The 16,159-nt window shown below is 43.5% G+C and overlaps 1 protein-coding gene across 1 annotated transcript in view; it reads left to right on the forward strand.

Moving 5' to 3' along the window:
* LOC308296858 (excitatory amino acid transporter 5-like) overlaps positions 1-16,159 on the forward strand; it is a gene marked incomplete at both ends in the record, with an annotated part of 36,182 nt that overhangs the window by 14,078 nt on the left and 5,945 nt on the right. The window contains 4 exons of the mRNA XM_080740208.1: positions 802-901; positions 6,221-6,454; positions 9,061-9,255; positions 15,412-15,546. Of these exons, the coding sequence (XP_080596334.1) occupies positions 802-901; positions 6,221-6,454; positions 9,061-9,255; positions 15,412-15,546 (664 nt within the window). The remainder of the gene's footprint in view (positions 1-801; positions 902-6,220; positions 6,455-9,060; positions 9,256-15,411; positions 15,547-16,159) is intronic.

The raw sequence follows: 16,159 nt of genomic DNA on the forward strand, positions 1-16,159 counted from the left end.
CAGTTTAGGCATTTAGCAGACGCTCTTAATCCAGAGCGACTTACAATAAGCAAGGTCAATGCAATAGCAAGGTAATACATCAATACATCAACATCAATACATCAAATGCATAGAAATATCAATCTAGAGGGTCATTGAGGGTAGGCGAGTGCTACAGTAAGTGCTATGGGCCTAGGTGGAGTCTGAGGAGGTGAGTCTTCAGTCCACGGTGGAAGCTAGGGAGTGAGTCTGTAGTTGCATTTACTATCAAAACCTCCACCGGCTGTCTGTCAGTCCGTCAGTCAGTCACATCACGTCACACTTTTGCCCTACTCATATCTCCGCCATCGTTGCCCCTATCCATGTGAAATTTTCCACACACACTCCTCGCCTGCCAAACCACAACCTTCAGGACCCCTGGACCTCCACAGACCCCCAGGGACCCCCAGGGACCGCCGGCCACCGCCGCCAAATAGTGCAAAAATGACCAAATCAACACCCCAACTGGGCAACCGTTTGTCCTACAAACTTGTGGGTGGAACCAACGCCACTTAAAGGCCTCTTTGTGTATCAGGGAGGTCTTTGTCTTGCAACAATACAAGTTGTGACTACAGTACATATAGTGTACATGCCCTCCCAGTTATGAGATACCTGTTTTACCCTGCTTGTCTGTATGACCGTCCGTCTGTCTGTGTGGTGACTTACATGCACCAAGGCCTGTGCTTGTAACCAAACCCGCTTCTGTGGCCAACGTGGAAACAACTGCAGACTATTTCTTTTGGTCGTTAGAGTATGGTTTTAACCAGCCTCTTTCTCCCACAGGTCTGTTGCTGGGCAGAATGGGAGAGCGAGGCCTGCCATTGGTCAACGTTTGTCAGTGCATCAACGAATGTGTCATGAAAATCATCAACGCTGCAGTTTGGTGAGTATCATGGAGGGCGATGCTGTTCCCTGTGTACTTAGGGTGTTCCCTGTGTACTTAGGGTGTACTTAGGGTGTTCCCTGTGTACTTAGGCTGTTCCCTGTGTACTTAGGGTGTACTTAGGGTGTTCCCTGTGTACTTAGGGTGTTCCCTGTGTACTTAGGGTGTACTTAGGGTGTTCCCTGTGTACTTAGGGTGTACTTAGGCTGTTCCCTGTGTACTTAGGGTGTTCCCTGTGTACTTAGGGTGTACTTAGGGTGTTCCCTGTGTACTTAGGGTGTTCCCTGTGTACTTAGGGTGTTCCCTGTGTACTTAGGGTGTACTTAGGGTGTTCCCTGTGTACTTAGGGTGTACTTAGGGTGTTCCCTGTGTACTTAGGCTGTTCCCTGTGTACTTAGGGTGTTCCCTGTGTACTTAGGGTGTACTTAGGGTGTTCCCTGTGTACTTAGGGTGTACTTAGGGTGTTCCCTGTGTACTTAGGGTGTTCCCTGTGTACTTAGGTTAGGGTGTTCCCTGTGTACTTAGGGTGTTCCCTGTGTACTTAGGTTAGGGTGTTCCCTGTGTACTTAGGGTGTTCCCTGTGTACTTAGGTTAGGGTGTTCCCTGTGTACTTAGGGTGTTCCCTGTGTACTTAGGTTAGGGTGTTCCCTGTGTACTTAGGGTGTTCCCTGTGTACTTAGGTTAGGGTGTTCCCTGTGTACTTAGGGTGTTCCCTGTGTACTTAGGCTGTTCCCTGTGTACTTAGGCTGTTCCCTGTGTACTTAGGCTGTTCCCTGTGTACTTAGGGTGTTCCCTGTGTACTTAGGCTGTTCCCTGTGTACTTAGGCTGTTCCCTGTGTACTTAGGGTGTTCCCTGTGTACTTAGGGTGTACTTAGGGTGTTCCCTGTGTACTTAGGCTGTTCCCTGTGTACTTAGGGTGTTCCCTGTGTACTTAGGGTTAGGGTTAGGCTACACAGAGCTGGATATTTCTGAAGCTAGACATTTTTTTATGCGTTTGGGGCTTGCAGCCATACGAAGCTGGATATTTCGGCTGCGAAGCTGGATATTTTTTAAACCGGATAAATAAGTGGAGGGATTGAAAAATATCCGATTCACTGGATCCGTGTAGACCCCGGATATCTCTGAAGACTTTACGGTGTGTGTGTGCTTGTTAGACCTAGATATCTTTGTTGTGTGGACCTAGATATTTTTCTATGTGGATATCTGAAAAACAGGGATATATGAAATATCCAGCTCCGTGTAGCCTATGCCTAAATGCCACGTACCTGGATGTTAATGTTTGCTCTGCAGTTTCCTCACTCTTCTGCTACAGATTGTACCAAACTGTTATGTCATGATGGGGTGGTTGCAGGTTGTCATTCAAACTGACATCTCTGACTGGGGAGGCAGTCTGGGAGAGGTGGGGTATTGCTGCGAGTCTAATGATCATTATTACACCCTGAAAGAAAATATTACAAAAGGCAAAGTTTATGTATTTGGAAATAAGACATTTTGATGTGGCGTCAGAGTTAAACGTAATGTTGACATGGCACACGGACTATCAAGCAAATAAAAACATGGTTTTGAGCATAAAAGCCAGGCACGTGCACACATAGACATCAAAGGGGGCTTGAGCCCCTGCCCTTTTATTCGTCTGTAAAAAGTGCCCAGTTTTTACTATGGTGAAAGAAATGCAAATGCCCCTCTTTCCATGCCATACCTGAAGGCAGCATTCAAAAGAATTGCCTTGTCCAAACTCTCCTGAACTTGAATGCAGCATCTTATGTTGAAAGAATTGCCCTCTCTGTGTAGAAATAATCCATGCTGTTACGCCACATCTCCAGTATTCACTTGATTATGCTTAGGTGTGGTATCAAGCACCGGAAATAGCCAATCTCCAAGCTCACAACGTGTCGCGCTGCGATGTGTTGTGAGCTTGGAGGTCGACTATTTTCAATATTTTCACCAAAAAGCCCCTTTTGAAATTACAGCCCCTGCCTCTCTAACATTCTCTGTACATCCCTGCGCATTGCTGTGGGACCCTGGTGTGCCTGGTTTTAACAGCATGTTTACCCTAGTGCAGTGTGGAGGTTCTCTCCTCGCAGTGTTAATTTTGTCGACTAAGACTAAAAGACTACAAGATTTTTGATATTTTGTCGATAAGACTAGACTAGACTAAAACTGTCCCAAAAGACTAAGACTAATACTGTTATTTGTGTTATTAAAAAGACTAAGACTAAATCTAAGTCTAAGACTAATGGCTACAAAAATTAACATTGGTATGTAACTGCAATGAAATTAAAGCCAAATACATCTTTTATGTATGGTTTATTTTGACCAAGTAACAGGCAGTAGAAGACAATGACTTGTTCATAATTATTATGTGTTTATATTAGAATAAAAAACCTATCCTAAAAGACGAAGACTAAAAGTCTAAGACTAATCCCAAAAGACTAAGACTAAGACTAGACTAGATAAAAACAATTTCAGAAGACTAAGACAGGACTAAGACTAAATGGTGTGTTATTCAAAAGACTAAGACTAAGACTAAATCAAAATTTGCTGAAAAAATTAACTCTGTCTCCTCGGCATCATCAGTGGCCATACCCTACCCGAGGTGTCCATAACCTAAGTGGAGTTTGCATGTTCTCCCTCTGTCCCCCAGGGTCCCCCAGGTTAGGTCCCCTCACAATAAACATGCAGTAATCCTGGTCTCTATACTGCCTCCCCCTGGCCAGCCGGGGCGCCTGATGGAGGGGAAAGGAACTGGTTGGAATAACGTGTTCCTTCCACACGCTACGTCCAACCCGGGGAAACTCTCCCCTATCAGGTGATAAGAAGCGGCCTGCTCACTCCTCATGCACTGAAGGAAGCATGAGCTCAGTTCAGGGCTCTCCCCAGGTTGGCAGAGGGAGAGCAGAGCCCAGGATTACAGCTTGGCACTAGGTGAAAATTGGTTTACAAACTTGTGTTATTAAAACATTTAATTGATAAAAAAAAAAAGAAATTAGAAGAAAAAGATAAATGTGTCCGGCCCGCTTCTTACCCTGTCATGTAACTGTTAGGGGTGGTTTGTATTAAGACCCAAAAGCAGAACTCAGAACCAGGGAATGACAAGCTGAATGTCTTTTAATTCAAGCGAAGTTCAAAAATCAAAAATCAAACAATCAAAGTTTAGATTGGCATGGCTGTAGTATTGGGCTGGTCTTGCAGGCAGGCAGCAGGCGTGTGGGCATTGGGCGATCTGAGTGAGAGAGACAGGAGGTATTAGTGACTAGCAGGAAAAGATTCAAACAAACTGAGGAGCTGAGGCACAGTGACTTTTACCGGTCGGCAACTGAACAAACTGGCAAGGGCTGGAGTGGAGAGCCAGGCTTTTATCCTCTCAGGTTGATAGGAGGAACCACCCCAGGAGAGCAGCCAGCCAACAGGAGGACGATCAGGGAAATGAGAACGCCACCCATGCAGAACTCCACACACCCACATACCAGCCAGACCAGACCCTGTAGGGAAAAATAGACTAAAACAAAATGAAAAAAACAACCAGCCCATAACAGTAACAATTGTAAAACAACAGTTGTTTTAACACTAAGATGAAGTTTAGAGGTGTGTTTGCAGTCTCGCGTGGCCAGACTGTTGACTCCCGCGATTAGCAAAAGCTCCTGTCATACAGTCTGGGGCAACGGAAGTCTGATGATGAGTGTGGGATAAAACGGATGTGACACACCCTTGGTGCAGTAGCGGTAACAAGTCCTACTGGAAGCGTTATGTCTCCTTTCAATGTTTTTTGGGGCGTTATTTTGTCTTTCTCTGGTGTTGTTGGTGTGATGACTCTGTCTGTGCTAGCGTGCTTCTGTTATGTTTCCAATGGGAAAACGCATATCATGGTGATTGAAACGAGGCTTTAAACTAGCGACATGAACCATAAAGTACTTATGACAATGTTTATTAAGGTAAGAAAATCAAATGTAAAAGTTTGGGGGGAAATCAATGGAATCCTATGGAGAACGTGTTGCTTCTGGTACCAGAACAGCACAACTAGCGGCCAATCATAGGAACTTTTAGTTTCATGTTTGTTTCATCATGTTAAATCTGGACAACTACAGCCCTGTGTGGGCGTCCTGTCCAGCCTTCTTAGAAAGAGCAGCTTCCTCTGTGTCTCTAATAGTCTTAAACCCTCCCAGGCTTAAAGCCCCGCCCAGTGAGGAGCTTATAGCCCCGCCCATTGAGGAGTGAGGAGCGCGTGCAGCGTGCAGTGAGGTGATGTGACGGTGAACTCTGCACATGCAGGGATTAGCTGACGTGGGTCAACACGTGGAGGGGGGGGGGGGGGGGGGAGGAGTGATTATCCTGCTGACTGACTGACCACACAGCTCTGGACTGCTACGGTCATCTACCATGATGCTCTAACCCAGTGGTTCTGCTACGGTCATCTACCATGATGCTCTAACCCAGTGGTTCTCAACCTGTGGGTCCAAATCATTCTGGGGGTGGATAGGAGATATACAAGCTCACAGCGTGCTGTGAGCTTGTATATCTGCTATTTTTGACAAATCTGTGCAATTCTTTGAATGTGTTGAAATTGAATGGTTTAAAGCAGACAATCCTTCTTTCTCTTGGTCCACTGGAACTAAATATTTTCAGATGGGCGTCCGTGGTCAAATACATGTAATTCTAGGGGGTCCTTGACATGACTAGTGATTTAAAATCATATGCCGTCCATGTTGATGGATAGGATTTATTGCTATAAAATCTTACAAACCTTTTTTTGAAACATGACATATTCCTCTGATTAGGACTACCACAACACCATCTGATTTTTTTATTTATTTCTTTTGTATTTTTTTTTTATTTGGCAAGTAGGATTGAATTCGAGTCTTGCAGGTTAAGTACAGTAGGCTACTTAACGTTACTTCCCTCTCATCTCAGGTACTTCCCGTTCGGTATCATCTTCCTGGTAGTGGGTATTTGTATTTAAGTAGTTATTTAACGTTACTTCCCTCTCATTAAAGGTACTTCCCGTTCGGTATCATCTTCCAGAGTGGCGCTGCCCCCAATCCCGGCAGAGTAGTTCCGGTGCAGCACATTGAGTGACCCTGTCTTTCCCTAATAGGACTGATCGTGGATAGCTACGGGGACGTAAGTCGGGACTTGATCAACCCCGGCTGGGTCACCTGGGCGAGGGTGTATGATGTTGCGAGACCCGAAACACCCGTCGACCCCAGGCTACATCACTGATGATACGTCCCAGTTGCATCCTCGTGATGTTTTTTTTTTCATCCTGGTAGCGGGTATTTGTATTTAAGTAGTTATTTAACGTTACCTTCCTCTCATCTCAGGTACTTCCCGTTCGGTATCATCTTCCTGGTTGCGGGTAAGATCCTGGACATGCAGGACCCCAGTACGTTGGGTCAGAAGCTGGGCTGGTACACGGTGACGGTGCTGGCGGGGCTGTTCGTCCACGGCCTGGTCCTCCTGCCCTTCTTCTACTTCCTGTTGACCAGGAAGAACCCTTTCACCTTCATCAGAGGACTGCTGCAGGCTCTGGTCATCGCCCTGGCAACCTCCTCCAGGTCAGAGGTCAACCCTCCCCCCCCCCCCCCCCCCCCCCCCCAACAACACTGCCATCCAGCTGTGGAATTCCTTGACTACCTCCCTTAAAACAGTGGTTCTCAACCTGTGGGTCGGGACCCCCAGAGGGGTCCCCACATTATTTTGGGGGTCCCCAGATGTTTAGCTAAATGTTAACATTGTTTTCTCAATCAACAGTATACACATTTCCAAAGTGACAATTTAAGGACTTTAAATACTTTTATTTACTACCTCTGGTCAAACATTGGTCAAATTGTCAAATATTATAGGCAAAAATAGCCGATCTACATGCTCACAACGTTGTGAGCATGTAGATCGGCTATTTTCACAATGGAATAGTTCAAGTCAAACTAAATGTAATGCCAACTCCTGCAATTCCAAGCATTTGTCAGGGTGGGGGGTCCCCAGTTCAAATATGATTATTTGGGGGGTCACCGCCTGAAAAGGTTGAGAACCACTGCCTTAACCCATTTAAAGCCTCTGACTTTAACGGATTATAAAGTCCACGACGCCACCTTCAGGCTCCCATTCACTCCTGTTATCTTATTTTGAAGGCCAGAAGTCCATAGCGCGAACACTTCCGGTCTGACGTCATCGGGTCCTGCGCCGGAACCGATCGTTGTTTACGTGGTGCCATGCTGGATTGCATCGGAGCATTTATACATGTGTTATATAAGCGAGCATCTGCCTCCATCTTCGCTTCTAAAGTGTAGTTTTGAGATAATGGACATTAAAGATGAGATCCCCCGTCCACCTCAATGTTATGGGATGACTATTTTGTGCTCGTGGAGCCGTGATGATGATGAATCAGCGACGGATTTCGTCTCCGGACATTCGGCCATTGTACTCGGTATTGTACTCGCCGTTACAGTAATATATTACTTTTCACGAGATATCTCGGGATCGGCACTGCGGATACTCGAGTACTTTTCACGAGATATCTCGGGAATGGCACTAAATCGGTTAAAACATGTAGCTCGCTGGTATCCTTCAAAACTGCCCTGAAAACTCAACCTTTCAGGAGGCCAGAGAAGGAGGTAGTTATCACTTCTCCCATAGACAGGTGAAAACTCACCTTTCAGGAGGCCAGAGAAGGAGGTAGTTATCACTTCTCCCATAGACAGGTGAAAACTCACCTTTCAGGAGGCCAGAGAAGGAGGTAGTTATCACTTCTCCCATAGACAGGTGAAAACTCACCTTTCAGGAGGCCAGAGAAGGAGGTAGTTATCACTTCTCCCATAGACAGGTGAAAACTCACCATTCAGGAGGCCAGAGAAGGAGGTAGTTATCACTTCTCCCATAGACAGGTGAAAACTCACCATTCAGGAGGCCAGAGAAGGAGGTAGTTATCACTTCTCCCATAGACAGGTGAAAACTCACCTTTCAGGAGGCCAGAGAAGGAGGTAGTTATCACTTCTCCCATAGACAGGTGAAAACTCACCTTTCAGGAGGCCAGAGAAGGAGGTAGTTATCACTTCTCCCATAGACAGGCCAGAAATGAGCATCCTCCCCCCACCTTAGCCCCACCCCCTCGTTTCCCCTACCCTGTACATAATATAGTGTTGTTTATAACTGTGATATTATTGAATATTTTCTTTGCTTGCTATTTATTATGTCCATGAATTAAATACAGAGGGCTTCTAACGTAAAAAAAAAAAGACAGTAAAAGGTCTTATTTGAGATGTTCCTTTTAGGCAGGATGTTTAACTGTACTTGTACTGTTCTCCATTTCTGTCTGATAAAATATTCAATCAATCAATCAATCAATCAATCAATCAATCAATCAATCAATCAATCAATCAATCAATCAGGGGTGTCAATTGGGTATGGCAGGGGTATGCAGCTGCCATACCCAGGGGGGGAAAATAAAAGTTACTTTTAAATATAATTCCATGAACATAACTACAAATGCTACATTTTACAAATAGATAATTTAACAAGGTATTATAATTATATTCTCCCCATCTTGACAGAATGGTATATTCCCAGGTTCCGCAGGTCAGCTGCACAGGTGCAATGCATTATTGTTAATTGTGGCACGTTTACTAACATGCCAAGTTTAGCTGCACTTGAACAACCATTCCAGGCTGACATTGTGAAAATAGACGATCAACATGCTCACAACGCCTCGCAGTGCGAGGCGTTGTGAGCATGTAGATCTGCTATTTTCAAAATAGAACCGTGTTATACAAAATAAAATGTCTCTTTTCCATGACGACTCATCGTTGCCATACCCTAGCTTTTGCTGAACTGACGCCACTGCAATCAATCAATCAATCAACCAATCAATCAATCAATCAATCAATCAACCAATCAATCTCCTCTCCTCAGCTCTGCCACCCTGCCCATCACCATGAAGTGTCTCCTCTCCTCTCCTCTCCTCTCCTCTCCTCTCCTCTCCTCTCCTCTCCTCAGTGTATATATCTTCTCACCATCCTCTCCTCTCCTCAGCTCTGCCACCCTGCCCATCACCATGAAGTGTCTCCTCTCCTCTCCTCTCCTCATTGTATATATCTTCTCACCATCCTCTCCTCTCCTCTCCTCAGTGTATATATCTTCTCACCATCCTCTCCTCTCCTCTCCTCAGCTCTGCCACCCTGCCCATCACCATGAAGTGTCTCCTGGAGAACTGCAACGTGGACCGGCAGATCGCCCGCTTCGTGCTGCCGGTGGGTGCCACCATCAACATGGACGGCACGGCGCTCTACGAGGCGGTGGCCGCCATCTTCATCGCCCAGGTCAACGACTACGAGCTGGACTTTGGTCAGCTGGTCACCATCAGGTAGGGTACTTTAACGACCCATTCAGAACGGGTGCACAGTGTTGTGTGTCATTATTTTATGCTTTAACTACTGAAAAATAGCAGATCTACAAGCTCACAGCGCGGCACCGAGTGCCGCGCTGCGAGCTTGTAGATCTGCTATTTTTGAAAAATCGTGAAAATGTGAATTCTTCTGACCCCATTCTATAAGTGTCTTTTGAATCCTTCAAAGGTTTTTCTGAAAAAAACCTATGTTTCTATGTCAGCAATCTGGCCAGCCATCGTCAAAGAAAAGGTCCTTTTCACTTAACTGGAGCTCAGTTAAGCCCTTTGCACACAGGCGCGTTTATCCGTGCGGATAAAACGGACAATATAATTTTTTGAAAAGAAAACAATGATTCTCTATGACCTCATGCACACCGGCTCCGAATTAGCCGTGCGACGAGTGGCTGCCGCCGTGCGTTTTTTTCTCGATCGAACCCAGTTCGATTCGTGCGTCTTGTCGCATGCGGTTAAAAACTCATCACTCCTTTTATGACTCCTTTTTGGATCCGCAGCGCCGATTCCGCACAGCATTGCACACCAAATCCAATGCGTTTTATTCATGCCGCAAACGAAAAAAACGCAACTGTCCTGTGTGCACAGGGCTTTAGTCTGTTAAAAATACACATATTCAAAGATTTGCACAAATTTTCGTGTCTTTTCCAAAAATAGCAGATCTACAAGCTCACAGCGCGGCACTCGGTGCCGCGCTGTGAGCTTGTATATCTGCTGTTTTTCAATAGTTAAAGCATTCAATAATCCCAGGCCTAAATGCGTTAATAGGGCGCGTATAGCGTTGTTCCGACGTTCGACGATAGTCCCACGTCCCATTCGTCCTACGCTGGTGAATGCTAACCTGGTGAATACTAACACTAACCCTAACCGCTGTCGGACTAATGGGACGTCGAATTAGCGAGATTTTGCCACTATAATAATAATAATGGTAGTAATATTGATAATAACATTAGTATAATACAGTGTTAATTTTGTTGACTGAGACTAAAACTAAAAATACTTTGATATTTAGTCGATATAATCTGATGACTAAAATAGGAGGACTAAATGGTGTGTTATTCAAATAGTAAGGGGAACATAAGAGAATCTGCGAATTAAATTGTTACCAAGAAATTTCTTCACCAATGTGTTTCTAAAGGTGTGTAATAATATGTACTAAAAGGTTGAAATTCAACTCCCGGGGGAAACCTCATAAAAAAAACTGATTTGTGTTTGTGTCTCATTAACTTTACTATGCAGGAAAAAAATACAAAAAATAAATATGCTTTAAGTAGCATGTGAGGGGTCAAACTAGGGGTTCTTCATGATGCTGAATCCATTGCAAGCATTTGTTTTGCACAAAAAACATTCTGTGGGCAACAAATGGCCCCTACAAACGGTGAAAAGTGATGATTCATCACTAAACCATCGTTTGGGGATCCGTTTTTAGCCCAAGGAATGTTTTTCATGCAAAACAAATGCTTGCAATGGATTCAGCATCATGAAAACCCCCCAGTTTGACCCCTCACATGCTACTTAAAGTAGATTTATTGTTTTGTATTTTTTTCCTGTATAGTAAATTAATGGGACACAAACACAAATCAGTTGAGGTTTCCCCCGGGAGTTGAATTTCAACCTTTTAGTACATATTATTACACACCTTTAGAAACACATTGGTGAAGACATTTCTTGGTAACGATTTACTTCGCAGATTGGTCAAATATCTTATAAAATCCCCTTACTAAAAAGACAAAGACCAAAATCAGAAATTGCTGACACAATTAACACTGGTATAATATTAACAATACTAATACATAATGTTTGTGTTGCATCTTTCTTAATAACAATGTTACAACGTGCTTGCACAAATAAATCAAATGCTAAAACGGAAAAAGTAATTTTACAGACAATAATGAGTGAAATCAAAAACGCAAGACGAGCACAATGCAAGTGTTAAGAAATGATGCACCGTTAGTCAGGGAATCTTAGCAGAATACCTGTCAAAGCTAGGAATACATTTGTTACCAAACGATTTCTTTACCAATGTGTTGGTAAAGGTGTCTAGTCACATGTCTAACAAAGATTGAAATTCAACATCCCTAGGAGAATCTTTGACAGCTAGGGTAATTCTGGGTCTCATTCAATACTATATTTCACTCTAATACTATAAGGGAAAAAATGACTCCTAAAAAATATGCTTTAAGTGGGATGTGAGGGGTCTAACTAGGTGTTTTTAATTATTCTGAATCCATTGCAAGCATTTGTTTTACACAAAAAAAAAAATCATTGGGCCAAAAACAGCCCCAAAGAACGATGGTTTAGTGATGAGTCATCACTTTTCACAGTTGTATTTGGTCCATTGTTGGCCCAAGGAATGTTTCTCGTGCAAAACAAATGCTTGCAATGGATTCAGAATAATTAAAAACACCTGCTTTGACCCCTCACATCCCACTTAAAGCATATTTTTGGGAGTGATTTTTTCCCCTATAGTACAGTGTATAGTAAGTGAATGAGACCCAGAATTACCCTAGCTGTCAAAGATTCTCCTTGGGATGTTGAATTTCAATCTTTGTTAGACATGTTACTAGACACCTTTACCAACACATTGGTGAAGAAATCGTTTGGTAACAAATGCATTCCCTGGTTTTATTAATATTCCCTGTAGCGGCTGCCTTAGGGGATAAAAAAGTAGTTTTCATTACAAATCATTTTCTTTTATTTGTAGTTATTTTATAATGCTATTTAATGACACTGCATTCAACTATACAGCTATGTCATCATCACACTAATCAGAGCTCAACTGGTTTTCCAGAAGTGAATTTCCCATTTCATTTGGATATTGTCATTGTTGGTATCCCCCAGGGCTCTGTACTTGGTTGTCTTGTTTTCCCCTCTACAACCACATCTCTTTGCTGATGATAAACTAGCCGACCTACAAGCTCGCGCCTTGAGCTTGTAGATCGGCTACACGATTGTCAATTGTTTGCCGATCGTTGGCCCAAGAGGACACCCTGGTGTTCATGTGAGCAAATCTTTTCTGAAAAATCCCTAAAACGCTAGAGATGGTTGAGAGTGAAAATCCCAGTAGATTGTGGTCGCTGAACGCCGCTTCAGCTTCTCTGCAATAGGCTAGCGACGTCAACTACGCTAGTTTGGCTTGTAGTGGTTTTCGAGGACCGTCCCTCCCGGCTATGGTATCTAGTGGTAGCTTAGAACCTTTTTGTGACATCCACGCGAGGAGGTATAGGTATAGCATTACCATGGTAGCTAGCGCATGAAGCTCCCACCAATCAGGGAAGTCGTTCTCCCGACACCGTAGGATTGTGGGTAGTGTAGTTAGTATCTGCTCCATGCCATGGCGACCATGTCTGTTGTGCTCTGTTCTTAAACATTAGGTTGATTTCGTACGGACTTGTGGTTGCAAGGCTTCAAGGATCGTATAGCGTCGATGACGCTCATCCAAGGTGAGTATACCTTGGATGGTGGTGACGCTATTAGCCTGGCTAGCAGCCTGCTACGCTGCGTTCAGCCCATTGGTTTTGTCACTTGGCTTCTCAGTCTGGCCGGGCTCCTGTCTCCAAGAGAGATGGGACCTAACGAGTGAAAATGATTTGCGGCTTTGTTGTTCTGCGGTGTGGACGTAAAAGTCGCCATACCAATGGGCAAAATCTCGGTAGTCCGATGTCCCATTAGTCAGACGGTGGTTAAGGTTAGGTTTAGGCATAGCTTTACTGAGGTTAGTGTTTGTTGATTGATTGATTGATTGATTGATTGATTGATTGATTGATTGATTGATTGAAGAATGTATTAGAAGTTTGCAATAGGAAAAAGTACAGTTTAATGACTGAGTACAAATCACTGGTACAAGGTCAACTAAAAGGAGATCTTAGCTTTTCGGCTTACACAGGAACCACTTTATGTATCTCATATTAGATTGAAAGACAGACGGATAGAACACAGTACTTTGCATAGGATACCATCGATTTAAAGGAGCTATAGTCAACTTTTTCATTGTAGGGCCGACACTTTGTTTACATCCTAGTCTATAGACTAGAATGTAAACAAAGTGTCGGTCTGACAATTGCCAAAATGACTATTTTATCATTATTTTACGCTTTTTGTGGTCATTTTTGAATAGAAACACATATATGAAGCTTATTTTTTTATAAAATATTTTCGAAACATTATTTTTATTTTAGCGTCCGTTTTTCAAGAAAAAGTTGACTATAGCTCCTTTAAAAGCAGAAACAATAAAAATAAAAGCGAAATAAAATAAACAGAAGATGCAGATTTACAGTGGAAAAGGGGAGGTGAGTATGGGCTTAGTCTATTTACAGTGTTCGAGTAGCAGCCGTCTGTAGGTGACTGTTCAGGCCGATTTGGAAGGAGGTTAGGGTACCGTTGGACTAATTAGTTGAAACAACATCCAATCAGCAACGACGTTGCCTGGATAACAGGTGACGTTCGGAAATGTGAGTGAATTGGAGGCTTGCCCGACTGAGAAGAAGCGACAAATCCACTGAACGTAGCGTAGCAGGCTGGTACCCAGTCTATGACGTTATAGCTAATAATAAAATAATACTTTGTTTAGTAGCTATATGCACAATAGCAATGGGATGTTCACTTCTGGAATGTAATTGTTGAGCTCTATATCATATGATATCTATCCATTTAAAACGGGTTTGTTCAACATTTTTCAGGTCAAGGACCTCTTAGCTGAGAGAGAGAGATGAATCAGGAACCCATATTGTATTTATTGTAATTTGTGTTGCATAGATTTCGGGGTGATGTGGGCAAGATCAAATATGAAGAAATATTTGACCAGATACCTCACGGCTTTATTTGGAACGCCCTGCCTGTTAAACTGCTTCTGCTGTATACGTGACGAGCTCCTGGCTAGCTCGCCAAAGGAGTGAATTTACCCATTCAGAACGGGTACACATTATTGTGTATCGTTATTTTATGCTTTAACTATTGAAAAATAGCAGATATACAAGCTCACAGCGCGGCACCGAGTGCCGCGCTGCAAGCTTGTAGATCTGCTATTTTTGAAGTGTCTTTTGAATCCTTCTAATTTTTTTTGAAAAACCTATGTTTCTATGTCAGCAATCTGGTCAGCCATCGTCAGAGAAAAGGTCCTTTTCACTTAACTGGAGCTCAGTTAGTCTGTTCTTGAGAGACTACTGTGTCAGTGGTTCTCAAACCTTTTCATGTGAAGGACCCCCAAAATGATATGTATTTGGCCACGGACCCCCATCTCAAAATATTTAGTTCCAGGGACCCCCCAGAAGCAAAATTTGAGTTACAAACGTTTGCTTTGAAAATACATATAGTCTTTGCACACATTTTCACGACTTTTTCAAAAATAGCAGATCTACAAGCTCGCAGCGCGGCACTCGGTGCCGCGCTGTGAGCTTGTATATCTGCTATTTTTCACTGGTTAAAGCATTCAATAATTCTTGGCCTGAATGGGTTAAACGTAATCACCGCTGAACTACGTATTTTCATGATAGGATTTCATTTAGCAATCAGGGATTAATTTAGCCAATTCTGTGATTGTCAGCTGACACTAATACAGAACAAAACATTTTCCCCCCTTACGTTCATGTGCTTAGGTCAGTTGTTTTACTATTAATTCACTTTTATTACTATTTTAATGTTTTATTTGCTGTTCTTAACATGTTCTGTGAAGCACTTTGAAATCATGTTGGGAAAAGAGCTACGCATACAGAATACAGATGTATTCAGTTCATTATCAATATTGTTATATCTACTGTATTGTGAATAACAAATCAATTTTCATTTTTGGCAAATGTAGCAGATCTACAAGCTCACATTGTGTCAGGTTGTGAAACACTGTTCACTCTATAATATCGATACATTGTGTGTGCATGTGTGTGTACACGTATGTATATGTGCGTGCGTGCGTACTCGCGCGCGCGCGTGTGTGTGTGTGTATGTGTACATGTGCATGTGTGCGTGCATGTGCTTGCGTGTGTGTGTATGTGTACATGTGTGTGTGCATATGCGTGTGTTTGTGTGTGTGTGTGTACGTTCGTGCATGCGTGTGTGTGTGTGTGTGTGTACATGTGTGTGTGCGTGCATGCGCGTGTGTGTGCACGTGTGTGTGTGCGTGCACAGCATCACGGCCACAGCAGCCAGCATCGGGGCAGCAGGGATCCCGCAGGCGGGCCTGGTAACCATGGTGATCGTGCTGACGTCCGTGGGGTTGCCGCCAGATGACATCACACTGATCGTGGCTGTTGATTGGGTCCTGTGAGTGAAACCCCTTTGACCGTGTAGAAATGGAACCAAAGGGGATCCATTTGGTTCCATTTGGTTCCATTTCTGTATAATCGTATATTATTTCATACTTAGGAAACATTTCAGAAGGGGAAAACAAACAAGAACATAATATGTCTTTAGGAAAAGTCATGGAAGGGGAAATTTCAGAGAGGGGAGAGTTATTGCACTTTGCGATCTCAAAATCGGCCAAAATGACCGGTTACGGTTAGTCACCCATGTGTTAAAGGGAAAATTATGACTTTATGATTATGTTTTTATGTATACGTATATATGTAACACCGATGTAAAAGTCCAATATCTTAACCATTGACTCGAAGGGATATCCCTATGGACCAAAGGGATATCCTTATGGACCAAAGGGATATCCCTATGGACCAAAGGGATATCCCTATGGACCAAGGGAGATGCTAGGTTTGAGGTTCGACAGGTTGTCAGTTACAATTCACCCTTTGTCAAGTCCCGCCCGTTGTCCCGCCCCTCTTCACACCCATTGGTTGCTGTGTCTTGGTGGGACACTCGGTGGGACACTCCATCCACTACCATTTTAATTCAGTTGTTTCGTATTGTTGTTCTGTGTTCAATT

The sequence above is a fragment of the Nannobrachium achirus genome, assembly GCF_963921795.1.
Source record: "Nannobrachium achirus genome assembly, chromosome: 1".
NCBI classification, from domain to species: Eukaryota; Metazoa; Chordata; class Actinopteri; order Myctophiformes; family Myctophidae; genus Nannobrachium; species Nannobrachium achirus.